The 13,899-nt window shown below is 38.6% G+C and overlaps 1 protein-coding gene across 1 annotated transcript; it reads right to left on the reverse strand.

Annotated features, from left to right (window-relative positions):
• Window positions 1–8,658: 8,658 nt before the first annotated feature.
• On the reverse strand, window positions 8,659–9,510 carry LOC114582919 (olfactory receptor 11L1-like). Its single transcript, XM_028704264.2, has one exon. The coding sequence runs from the start codon at window positions 9,508–9,510 to the stop codon at window positions 8,659–8,661; it is 852 nt and encodes a 283-aa protein (XP_028560097.2).
• Window positions 9,511–13,899: the final 4,389 nt, after the last annotated feature.

The following is a 13,899-nucleotide window of genomic DNA, read 5'->3' on the forward strand; positions in this document are numbered from 1 at the left end:
TCAACATTAAATTCACCTGCTGAGAGATAGAAAACTTGAGACAACCTGAAGTATACTCTTATATGAATGGACTGCAAACTCGTTTATTTTTTGGTAATGAAAACAGCTTAGACTTGTTCCTTCATTCTATCTGTACACATTTAAAACTAACTGTGGTTGGTATATTCTTTAGTTCTTGTTTTAAGTAGATTATGATTCTGGCCATGCTTCATGTAGGGAGAAAATATGACTAAACATTGCCACAGAGGAAGGGCTGTTTATGTTGGGATTTTTATGCCTACATGCCATTTGATGCAGCTTCTCACAAAAGCAGTTAAGAAGTTGACTGAAGGCCAAGAAGACTGAGCAGAGGGGGTTATTCTGCCTAGAGATATGGGAGCTTGGATACAACTCTGCTATTGGTCGAGGTCTCTACATAGGCATGATAACTCATGACCTTCCTTGGCTGGATAGTTGGTTGGTCAGTGTATGTTCTGAGAGCCATCTGGAGTATGTTAAGTGAGAGAGTTAAGATCCGTGTCTGTATCCTTTATATAGTAACTTGTGAGTCTGCTGTAAATAATAAAACACCTATAAGTTACTGGTAGCAGCGTCTTGTTCCTGCTTCATCCTTCCTGCCCACAACTGATTGCTTCTGGAAGTCCGCGTATGCTCTGCTATACAGTGGTACCTGAGGTTAAGTACTTACTTCGTTCCGGAGGTCCGTTCTTAACCTGAAACTGTTCTTAACCTGAAGCACCACTTTAGCTAATGGGGCCTCCTGCTGCCGCCCTGCCGCCGGAGCTTGCTTATCCTGAAGCAAAGTTCTTAACCTGAAGCACTATTTCTGTTCTTAACCTGAAACACTATTTCTGGGTTAGCGGAGTCTGTAACCTGAAGCGTATGTAACCTTGAGGTACCACTGTATTCAACTGCAATCCTGCAACAGGTTAAAGTTGTGAAATACCAATAGTTTACAAGGGTCTTTCCTCCTTACTGGCACCCTCTCTCTCAATTGAATAACAGTTTGTAAAGAGGGACACACACCAAAGAGTAAAATCCAAGGAAGCAGAAGAACATCAGTTGCTGCAGATGTTTGAAGTTAAGCAAGATAATTCAGAAGTGATGAAGTGATAGATAAGTAATTGCAAGGAGAACAAATGTAAGAAGTATCAAATAACAGCTTATTATTATTATTATTATTATTATTATTATTATTATTATTATTATTAAAATCTGCCTTCTGGAATGGATTCCTGGATAATTGCAGCTTCTTGAATGCATTTGTATTTCATTTATCAGTGTCCAATACAATTTTCATGAAAATGGTATGCACTGTGATACTTGAGGCCAATTTGGGTGTTTTTCCCAAACAAAAAGGTCTGATGAATTTCAAGGGGAAATCAAAAAAAAGGTTAACAAATCTTTAGGGAGAGTCATGTGAGAGCCACAAGAATGCTATTCAGAAAATATATCTGTTTTACTCATGTTCCATGGGCTACAACTCAACACAGTAATGCTAAACTAATTGAAATTAATGCCCATTTCTGTGTTGCCAAAGATTGAAACTATACACCAACTTTCCTGAGAGTGCCATTCAGCTTAATGGGACTTAGTTCTGTGTACGCATGTATAGGTCTGTACTGTAAATGTTTGGCAAATAGTGAAATTAATGTCCTGGTTTTTGCATTGCAGAGGAAAGACAATTGGAGCGTGCACACACACGCAGAGAGAGAGAGAGAACTTTCTCTTTATGTCATTTGCTTTTCCAGCAATGATCTGTAAGGAATGTGAAATTTTAAAATAGGCAGACACATCTAGTGAAAATAAGTGATTGGGTGTGAGGAGAATAATAATAATGTTACCATTCCTCTTGACCGTCAGATGGAACCAAGGCAGAACAGCTTAGTGATTCATTTCCTCAGCTGTGATGATCACAACTTGTCCAGCCGCTTCACATGACAGCATCTCATGCTAACATGTTTTGCAAGAAGAGGGATTATATAAGAAGTTGGAAATGGTCACAAGGGATCAGTATGAAGAACAACCTCTTGAGTTTTCCAAGAAGAGCTGCACTTAAATTGCTCTTCTGGGAAAAGGGGGCATATTCCCTTTGTAAAATGATGGTTCTACTTTAATTAAGAATGTATTGTAGATATCAATATTGTGCAGTTTGAAGTGATTGGAAGCTTAATAATGCACTCCTTGTGTGTGTTTCTGTAAATATTTTTTTTTATTGATTTTACAATTTTAACTTCAACAATTATTCTTTGTAAAAAAGAAAACAAAAGCAAAAACACAAAACAGAAACAACAAAAACAACAACAAAAATATAAAAACATAAACATAAAACATCAACACTTTTTTTCAATATATAAACATCATCTCTTTCTTTTGGGGAGGTTCTCTTTAACCTCCTGACTTTCCTCCATTCCCTTTTCTGGTTCATTGAATGTATACATTTTCTGCATAATTATAATTAAACCTCTTGTTCTTATTCTCATTATTTTATCAACATTTAACTGATTACCATCAAACCTTAATATCTCAATTCGAATTTCCTTTCTTTAACTTTATCTCATTTTTAACTGCTTGCAAATATTTAATCAAAGCCTCCCAATGTTTCTACTTGTTTGCAATATTTTTGTTCATACACAATAAAGGTTTCCCAATTTTTTTGAAATTTTTCATTATCAATGTCTCTAAGCTTTTCTGTGAGTTTAGCTATTTCAGCATAGTCCATCAATTTCAGTTCCATTCTTCTATTGTTGGTATCATGTCTTCCTTCAATTTTGGGCTAATAGAATCTGGGCTGTTGTTGTTGCGTGCATAAACAATTTATTCTTTTCCGTCAAGATTTGGCTTCCTGTTATTCCTAATTCTGTTTTTTTTAATAAAAGTCAATTTAAACATTTTCTTCAATTCGTTATATATCATTTCCCAGTAACTTTTAACCATTTAACGTTCCCACCACATGTGGTAAAAGGTACCCTCTTTTTCTTTGAATTTCTTTGAATTTCCAACATTTATTAGAACTTGTTCTATACATTTAGCAAGTTTTACCAATGTTAGGTACCAACAGTACATCAATTTCATGTAGTTCTCTTTCAGTGTTGTACATGCAGTGAATTTCAGATTCACCTTCCAAATTTCCCCCAATCACTCATTTGAATATTATGTCCCAGATCTTTTGCCCACTTAACCATCACACATTGAACCTCTTCATCCTTTGTTTCCCATTCTAGCAGCAAGCTGTACATTTTCTTCAATAATTTTAATTCAATAATCTTTTAAATCTGGATATTGAGTAACTAAAATCTATCTTTTTATCTTCTTTAAAAATCTCATTTAGTTGAAAATATTGTAACTGATCTGTTATCTTTTCTCTTATTTCCTCAAATTTTCTTAATTTTAATTGATTTTCCATTATTATTATTATTATTATTATTATTATTATTATTATTATTATTTTCAGTTAAACAGAAAACATCATGTTTTAGTTTTTGACTGTTTGTTTTGGTTTGTTTTCTGTTTAATTGATTTTCCATTTCAATTAGGAGCTCTCTATATGTTGGCCAATTTGCCCTCATATTTATCTTTTTGAGAGATATTGCTTCCAGATATTGCTTTCAGAGAAAGACTAACAGCCATCACCCTTTCCAGATGGTGAATTTGAAACTCAATAGCCTCAACACATGATCAAATGCTACTTTAGTTTAGAGCAACAGAAAACAATCTAGAGGCAATCATTAACCCATTTAGGAGCTAAAAAAACTACAGTGGTAAAACCCTGTGTTAGCAATACACATTTAGACTTTTTTCATTTTAAAGCTTCATTAATACACAGGAATTTTCCCTTTTTAGTGTCAATTAAACCAATTATACCTAACAGAATGTGTCAGTGGGTGCTGTGAAAGTGTGGAAGTGAGATAGGAATAATTACTCCTCAAAACTTGGTTCATTTGGAGGGCTAAACTGACTTCAGTCTATCATTACTTGATGAATGTGTGGTGCCAGGTGTTGGATGAACAACACTGTGACCATATTGGATCCTGTGGTTTGTAAGAAGTCTATCAAAATTAGCCAAGGACTGGTTCCAATATTATCAATTATTTGAAACCTTCAAATGTGATAAATGTGATTAAAAAAGAGGATTTTTTGACAGAGATTTCCAGATTTGAATCAGATCTAGTAAATTCTAAAACTACAACCCTTTCCAAAACATACCAACTCCTCCTGGACTGGGAAGTCAAGGAGGAGGAGGTTAAGTCCACAATGATCACATGGGTCCAAGACTTTGGTTACAACATAGAGATGAGCCGGGGAAAGGTTATGGACCACCGGCATGAAATTTACGGCATGTAGTGCCTTAAAAGAAAACATTATGAAAATGATGTACAGGTGGTACATGACCCCAGTCAAACTTGCAAAGATATATCATTTGTCTGATAATAAATGTTGGAAATGTAAGGAGGCTGAAGGAACATTCTTTCACCTCTGGTGGACATGCCCGAAGGTGAAGGCTTTTTGGGAAATGATTTACAATGAGTTGAAAAAGGTACTTAAGTATACCTTTCACAAGAAACCAGAAGCCTTCCTTTTGGGCATTGTGGGCCAGAGAGTGTCAAAGAAGGATAGAACTTTCTTTTTATATGCAACCACTGCAGCAAGAATCCTTATAGCTAAATACTGGAAGGCACAGGAGTTACCCACGCTGGAAGAATGGCATACGCAACTGATGGACTATATGGAATTGGCCGAAATGACTGGCAGAATCCGGGACCTGGGAGAAGAGGCAGTGGAAGAGGACTGGAAAAAATTTAAGGATTATTTACAAAAATATTATAAGTTATACGAATGTTGAGAATTTGCTAAGTTTTTTTGGAATAACATGCTTCAGTATTGAGATTTGAAAATGGTGGAAATTAAGTTATGACTGTGAAAAGTCCAAATTTTAGAGTAAATGTTCCTATTTCTGGGATTGATGATGGAAAGAAGTTAACCAATAATACGTACTCTAAATCTAAAATATAATTAGATGAAAGTACAAAAACGCATGAAACAAGATATTAATTTGCTGATATTTGTTTATTACAAAGAATGCAGGGTGCGGAAGATGTGGGGAAGTCCAGTGGATTATGAAAAAATGTTTGAAACTGTGAATTTTCTTTTTTCTATTTTCTGTTTCTTTCTTTTGTAAAACTGCTTTCGCTGAGTTATTGATGATGTACTTGACCTGGGAAAAAAGCAATAAAAAATATATATAAAAAAAAAAACAACAACATAGAGATGAGCCAAAGGGAACACCTGTGGAAAGTAAATTGGAACTTTACGGCATGCTATACATTAAGGGAGAACCATCAAAAGATGTTATACCACTGGTATCTAACCCCTTCTAAACTCTCCAAAATGTACAAAAGTGTGCCTAATATATGTTGGAGATACGGAGAACCAGGTGCTCCATATGTGGTGGGTTTATAAAAAGATCAAAACCTTCTCGAATGACATACATACTCAGCTTCAAATAATGTTAAATAGATCCTCCCCCCCCCCAAAAAAAAACCAGAATCATTTTTATTGGGTATTATAGGAGCAGATGTAGGCAGGAAGATAAGGAAAATCTTTCTGTATGCCACCACAGCCACGATAGTACTTATAGCAAAACATTTGAAGAGTGACCAAATCCCCATCAGATCAGAATTGGTAGAAATTACTAAAATTGGTAGAATAAGCTGAACTAGATAGTCTCTCAGAAAAGATTAAAGATAAGCAAAAACGGGAGTTCATTGATAACTGGAAACCTCTAAAGAATTACTTAAAAAATAAGTGTTGCAATCTGAATTCAGTGGCAGCTTTTGAATAAGCTCTGTAAATAAAGGTTAAATGGGTTAAAGTAGAGTGATATACGTAGATATAAATATATTATAAATATATATGATTATATAAATATAATATAAATATATATGATCTAGAGTAATATACATAGATGCATATTAATATTTTATTATGATTTTGCTGATAAATTTAGGTAATAGGTTGATGGGAGTGAAAAGATGTTGAGAAGGACGGGAAATCAAATTTATGAAGATATATACTTCTTTGTTGGAATTTTTATTTTGATGAGTTTGATCTACAGTCTATAAAATGTCTTTGATGTATGGATGCAACTACAGTTAATAAAGCATAATAAATAAATAAATAAATAATAAACCTACAATTAAATCATCAATTAAGACAGGCAGCTTAGGCAGACAGCTTAATAGGCCAGCTGAATGTTAATATATCAACAAGAAGTGCATTCCATAATACCTATCAGGGACTGGGCAGAGGAGAAATGGTGGAGACCCCCTCCCCAGCTTGACCCTTGTAAGGAGGAGGAAGAGGAAGACAGTTTAGATTTACAACAGGGGTTTTAGGAATGTCATGGGTCAGAGGCAGATGAGGGTGTTAAAGAAATTTGCCCATAAATTGTTGCCTTCCTTAAGTGATTTGCAACTACCAAGAAGGCACGTTTTAGGCTCTTAAATGTTGGGAGTAAAGAACAGAGACCAAACCGGGAAAATTTGTAGCAAGGCGGCTTGTAAGCCTGATCTTTATTGAAAACAAAGAAATGACTGTTGCAACAGGGTTCCTTGCTTCACGAGAAGGAATCCCAAAGGCAAGCCCTGATATTTATACACTTGGTTTTTCATACAGGACAATACAAGTACATGGATTACAGAAGAGACAGACTAGGCATGGCATGAATGGATTTGCAGGTGAGTGACACTTGGGGAAAACATCTGTGTTAACAACAGTTCTTGTGGGTGATTTGCATTGTTTTTCCTGGGTGGTGTCAGTAAGAAGCTTATGCAAACTTGTTTGTGACATATTTACTGATATTTTTTCTTGTTTGCAGAGTGATCGGAGTGACACCTGGAGCGGGCTGATAAGGAGGGAAACAGGATTTGAGCGTTTTGCCTGTGGGATGTCAAGGATATGCAGGAAGATAGTAATGATCACTTTTAAATAAAGTTGCATTTTGTGAATGAGAGTACGTGTTTTTTTGTGAATGAATGTATGAGATTCATGCATGGTAGACTCAATAGATGGCACTGCACCACTGAGGCCACCTCTGACAGGTATCCATTACTTTATCTTTCCCTTGCAACATAATAGATACATTTTATATTCATGAAGTTACAATTTTACACTACTAAAGTTACATTTGGTATAGACACACAAGCTTCTTTAAAATCAAGAGATGTTACAATGTTTCTGTAAAAAGGCAAATTAATATAGTGTGGCAGGAGAGAAGGGGAAGGGAGAAGCAGGGAGAGGGACAAGCAGAATACAGCAGAATACATGCATGTGTGAAAACATGAGCATTTACAGGTTTCAGTACAGTACAAGAACACGTGGAAACCCCTTTTTTGTGAGCAGGAAGGATCTGTCCTTTATTGATACAGGAACATATACTGTTTTGTGTTAACATTCTTACAAGGGGGGAAGTTGGGAAATAATGGGAGAGAAGGAGGAGGAAACACCAGGGGGGTGACAGCTGATAGACACAGTGTCTTTAGAAAGCATTTCAGACCCAGCCCTCTCTCAGAACCCAGCGAGCCTTGAAAGTAGGAGAGCAAAGAGCTCAAAGACAAAGGCCACGTAGTACCACCCACAGGAGAGACAACGAGGATGACAAACGAGGAACTGGGAGAGACAGGGGGTGGAGATTCACTATGGACAATGCCATTATCCAAGAGGTTGGGTTCTATAGCCTCTTTCTGTAAATACTGAATAAAAAGTGTATGGTAAGAAACATTTCCATGTCTTTGTATGTTCCTGGGCAGCTGGCCGGGAGTCGCTGGCAGCAGCCTGACAATACCAGTGCTACCCTGAAAAATATTGTTGGGTTCAAAGAAATGTTAAATACCACTGGGGGGAAATGGTGCCTTATAGGACCCCGCTGACGATCATCTGACTGGTGGTGCCTGCAGTGTCGCTTTTGGCATAGCTAGAACTTTACCTGTCCCACATGTGACATCATGAGTCCCTGTCAGGGGAACAGGTTGGGTATAACTAAATATATGATGACGACAACAATGATGATGATGGATGGCATCATATTTGCCACATCATTCAAGTGGGAAAGGTGGCTCAAATGAGTAGGTCTTTTAGGTCTAATAAGGCCATGGGCTGGAGTTTCCTCACTCATATTAATAAGAAAATGCTTGCATATGTGCCATGGGACTACCATATGTTTATCTGCAAAATCAAAACAGTGGCTAAATAAAAGGCATTCTGGCAATCTGGGGAAAAAATAGCTCTACATCTATGTTTACTGTACAGTCTTGCAATATATGTATTCTGGGCTGCTTCACATGGCATGGCAAATTAAAGTGTGGCATGCAGCAAATTGAATAAACATGTTGGATCGCAGAAGCAGGTCACATCAGCTTTACTCTTCCTTATTTACTAACTACAGAAGGCACAACAGTTAATCTAAAATTTGAACCATGATCCACATTTCTTATAAATCACTAAGGTGAAACCTTAGCATAATTGCCATGCTGTGTTGTGGTTAAATTACTCAGAAGGAACAGAGAATATGTGAACTTCTTCCTGGGAGCCTACACATCCACAAGGTCATGGTAAGGCATACTTGGGCTAATGCTGATGTGTGGACAAGGCCTCTGTAAATTATTCTAAAACCTTGCATTTTTTAATAGCCCTCTTTAAGGCTTCTTTCACTTCTTTGTTCCTCAGGCTGTAGATAAGGGGATTGATTAGAGGGGTTAAGACTGAGTAGAAGACTGAAAAGATTTTGTCCACTTCCCACAATGCGTCCTTTTTTGGAAGCACATATACAAATATTAATGATCCATAAAATATAGAAACCACAATAAGGTGGGAAGAACAGGTTGAAAAGGCCTTTTTCCTCCCTGTTGAAGATGGGATCCGTAAGATGGTAGAAATTATATACACATAAGACGACAGTGTCAGGAAAAAAGAAACAGCATTTATGATTGACAGTATATGAACCACCAGCGTCACCAAAGTGGTGTCACTGCAAGAAAGAATTATCACCGGTGTTAATTCGCATAGGAAATGATCAATTTCACTGGGACCACAGTAATATAGTTGTGACATTAAACTTACTACTATTGTCATAACTGTAATCCCACATAGCCAGGACCCAGCCGACAAGAGAAAGCAGAGTTCCCCATTCATAAGAGTGGCATAGTGGAGAGGCTTACATATGGCTAAATAGCGGTCATAGGACATGTCAGCCAACAGGTAGCATTCAGCAATTGCTAAGCTTCCAAACCAAAAAAACTGTGTGAAGCAGCCACCAATAGATATAGTTCTATCCCCTGTCAGGAAGCTGGTTAACATTCTGGGGAGGACAGTTGAAGAGTAACAGGTCTCCAAGCAGGACAAGTTTCCAAGGAAGTAGTACATAGGAGTATGAAGGTGATGATCAGAGATTACCAGAGTGATGATTATGATGTTTCCAACCACAGTCATAGTGTAGATGATTACGAACACCATGAAGAATGGAATTTGTAATTTGGGGTCATTTCCAAATCCCAGAAGGGTAAATGTGGTTATTGATGTCCCATTGCCTTTGTAAAAATTCTCCATAGCAATGGCCACTGAAATAAAATTTCCAAAATTATAGTGTCTTTAGGTCATTAGGTGTAATGTTTGAACTTTCATGAATTGCTGTTATTTTAAAAAATCACTTCAAATAGAAATTGGAAGCATAATCTTAATGGAGTGATACATCTTTATGAAGCATGAAGCATGGGTATAGGTTGGACTGGAGAATCAGCTGAAGATTGCAACTCACTTGTGAAACTTGTTTCACTTTGAGCAACTCATTTTCAGTATTCCCTAGATCAGAGAATATTTATTTATATTAGGCTATATATACTAAATAAATAACAAACTTTACAGTTAGAAGATAAACAATAAAATAATAATATTGTGCAACAAGTTGTGGATTGTGGGTCTGATTCTCTGGCTACAATCCAGTAGGACTATGAAACATAGGCGCTCTAATGATTCTTATGTTTCATTCAGTACAATGTAAGGACAGTTCCCATTGAGCTACTCACTATAGTCACAGGACTGGATACAGAGTATCTTAGCTGCATTAAACTCCCTTTGAAATATGAAAGATTTCAGTCAGGACTAGCATGTCCCATTTATTTTACTGGGACCAAAGTTCATCTAACATAGCTTGAATCTATCTCAAAAATTATTACCTACTGAAGCTTCATTCACATATACTTTCCACAATATGGAAGAAGTTCAATGTCATATGCTCCTGCATTGCAAAGCAGGAGTGAGGTGAAGCTAATGGTTTCTGATTCCCAATTGTTTAGTAATGACATCAACATTAAACTCACCATCTCAGAGGTAGAAAATTTAATATAACCTTGACCATTGCATTAATGGACTGTAAACTCCTTTTATTTCTGGTACTGAAAACAGCTTAGATTTGTTCCTCCATTCTGTCTGTATGGCATTTACAGCTAGCTGTGTTTGGTAAATTCTGGGGTTCTATTAAGAATAGACGTAGATCTTGAAAGCCTGAAGTCTGCCCACTCTTTGTGTAAAGGTAACAGTCATAACCACAGAGGAAGGGCTGTTTACAAGGGTATTTTCTCCTGAATGACACCCTCCCTCTCAATAACAGTGATAAGGTCTGAGAAAAATAATAACAATTTACCTTTCCTCTTTACCACCAGGCAGAATAGCTTAGTGATTTATTTCCTCAGCAGTGATGGCCACATTAAGCTTGTGTTGCCACTTCCACACAACTGCAACTCATGCTAACATGTTTTACATGAAGAGGGTTTAAAAGGTGGTGAATGGCCACAAGGGATTAGTATGAAGAAAAACCTCTTGAGTTTTCTAAGGACTATGCTTAAATTGTTCTTCTGTGGGGAAAGTGCTACTCTAATTATGCCTGTGCTGATGGGTGCTGTGAAAGCATGGCAACGAGATAGGAATCTTCAGAACTTTATGTACTTAGATGGCTAAACTTAGTTTGAGCCATCATAATTTGATGGATACATGGTACCAAGTGGTGGGATGGAACATTGATTGGATGGCATTGTGGCCAGGTTGGATTCAGGGGTTTGTAAGAGGTCTATCAGAGTCAGGCAAGGGCATACTACAGTTAAGATAGGCTGTTTAGGTAGGGACAGGAGCAAACTGGTAGTAAATCAGATTGTGCAAGTTGGAGTTAGCACAACCTGTATATGATGATGATGATGATGACGATGATATAATTATTTATTTCTTATACCCCACCCCTCTGACTGGGTTATCCCAGCCACCCTGGGCAGCTTTCAGCAAAAATACAGGGGGGAGGGCGGAATCAAACAGTAAAAGCTTTCCGAAACAGAGCTGTCTTCAGATGTCTATCAAAAGTTATATAGTAGTTTTAACTCTGACATCTGACAGGAGAGCATTCCGCAGGCCTTCTGCCTTGTTCCCTGTAATTTCCCTGTAATTTCAATTCTCGCAAGGAGGCCCTTGGAGCTGGACCTTGGAGCTGCCTGCTTTGAACAATGGGATGGAGCTGTTCCTTCAAGTATGCAGGGTCAAAGCTGTTTAGGGCTTTAACGGTCAAAACCAATACCTTGAATTGTGCTTGGAAACATACTGGGAGGCAATGTAGATCTTTTAGGACCAGTGTTATATGGGAGTGGTGGCCACTCCCAGTCAGTAGTCTAGCAACCACATTCTGGATTAATTGCAGTTTCTGAGTCACCATCAAAGGTAGCCCCACAATTGGGAGATAATCAGAGCATGCACCACTCTGGAGAGGCAGTGGGCAGGAAGGTAGGGTCTCAGCCAGCATACCAGATGAAGTTGGTAGATAGCTGCCCTGGGCACAGAGTTGACCTGCACCTCCATAGATAGCTGTGAGTCCAAAATGATATCCAGGCTGTGCACCTGGTCCTTTAGGGGTCATGGGATTTTTGTCGGTCACATGACGGTGTATGTTTTGACTCCACAGAGTGGGAAGTGACAGAGACAGGATGTTTGTGTTACTGTGTTCCGTGAAGTGGGACTATTATCCTTTGTTCTTTCTCTTTGCTGTCTGATGCTAGAGAGAGAGGGAGCCATTTTGCAGTGCTCCGTGTGTGTTTATATGTAAATAGATTAGCCAAAATGCTGAGTTGCTGAGGTCTGTTACGCAAGCTGTAAAGACTCTGCGGATTCCCTAAGTGTTCCAATATCTGTTGGCATCGGTCACTGTCATGTTCGGGCTGAAGAAAGCTTTTGAAGCTCTTGAACGATTGACCAGGAGGGAGAGAACATGCTAGTTGGGCATGTGTCTCTGCCAGGGTCCTACTTGAGTGTAGGACGAGCTCCTGACAGGGAGTCCCTCACACCTGCATGTCTCCTATCCCCCAGAAACAGTATCCCTGTCTTAGAATCATAGAGTTGGAATAGACCACAAGGGCCATCGAGTCCAACCCCCTGCCAACCCCCTGTCTTGTTGTGATTCAATTTTGATCCATTAACTGCCAGACTTGCCAGAGTGTCAGGCCTAATATGCACAGCAGCTCATCCCTACAGGTCTTGTCCCATGAATCAGTTGCCAAGACTGAAAGTCTCGCCACAGCCATCTAAGTTCCCTCCTCTCCAGGGATTTTTCCAAGCAATCAGAGCCTGAGCCTGTGTGAAGCCAACATCTTCTACACCCTATTCATACCTCTACTCATTCTGGGAGACTAGCAGGGAGAGGAGCTTGTCACAGCAGGAGGGGGAGACACCCATGACCATGCACAAGCCTGATTCATCTCTGCCTCTTGGCCTCTGTCCTCCCCTGCTGCACTTCCCGAGCTTTGAGCCTTCTTCCCTTGGTGGTTCTCCAGCTAGTTCCTCCCATTCTCTGTGCCCAACCAGTCCATGGCAGGTAGAAAGATGAAAAAGTTGGCTGAATGCCATAGAGATGGAGCCCCTCACCTTTCATCAGGAAGTACATTCAATAACATCAGTGCATTCCATAACACCAGTGCTACCAACTGAAAAATCTTGATGAGTTCAAAGAAATGTTGAAGAACATTGCGGGGGGGGGGGGGATAGTACCTTGCAGCACCCCAATGCTGATCTTCTGATCTACAGTATGTGCAAACATATTTTTGTGGTAACTTTAGCTTCCCCACATCTGGCATCATGGTGTCATGCTTCCCATGCCATGGAAGTGGAAGTGGTGGGCCAAATGAAGACACTTTTTAGGCTGAAATCATGTTATAAAGAAAACACTGGAAGGAACTGATACATACTGATACTATTATAGCGATGCAGATCCCGTTTCAGCTCAAGAACCACATTCCCTTCTAAGCTTCACAAATGATCTTTTGCTATGGGGGTTCAGCTATGAAACCCAATGAGAGATCTTACAGTTTGACCCACTTGCAAGCCAGGCTTCACAGAAGATGATTACATAGTGCTGGTTTCCCAAAACATCATATAAGGACAAACGTGACTCAAAGGTTCACCACTTGCAAAGCGTCATCTGATTCAGTTGATTGATTGATTAAATTTATATACCAGCCTTTATGCAAAGATCACAGGGTGGTTCAGAACATAAAAATACAAAATGTGAGCACAAAATACATAATAAAACAAATGAAAACAAACTAATAACCCCACTCCCACAAACACATTTAAAAGGACATAGACTGTTAGTCAAAGACCTAGTTATAGAGAAGTCTTTTGCCTGATGTTTAAAGCTATATAGTACAGGCACTAGGCAAGTCTCCTTGGTGAAAGAATTCCAAAAAGAGGGAACAACCACAGAAAAGGCCCATTCTTGTGTTGTCACCTTCTGGACCTCTCATGGATGATGGAGTGATACCTCTTTATGAAGAATGGATATAGTTTATAGTTTATAGTGTAATATCCACTGAA

The sequence above is a fragment of the Podarcis muralis genome, chromosome 13 (assembly GCF_964188315.1).
Source record: "Podarcis muralis chromosome 13, rPodMur119.hap1.1, whole genome shotgun sequence".
Lineage (NCBI taxonomy): Eukaryota > Metazoa > Chordata > Lepidosauria > Squamata > Lacertidae > Podarcis > Podarcis muralis.

What these genes read in the sequence shown, in the direction of transcription:
- LOC114582919 (XM_028704264.2), bottom strand. Translation starts at nt 9,510, where the DNA reads ATGGTGTTCGTAATCATCTACACTATGACTGTGGTTGGAAACATCATA.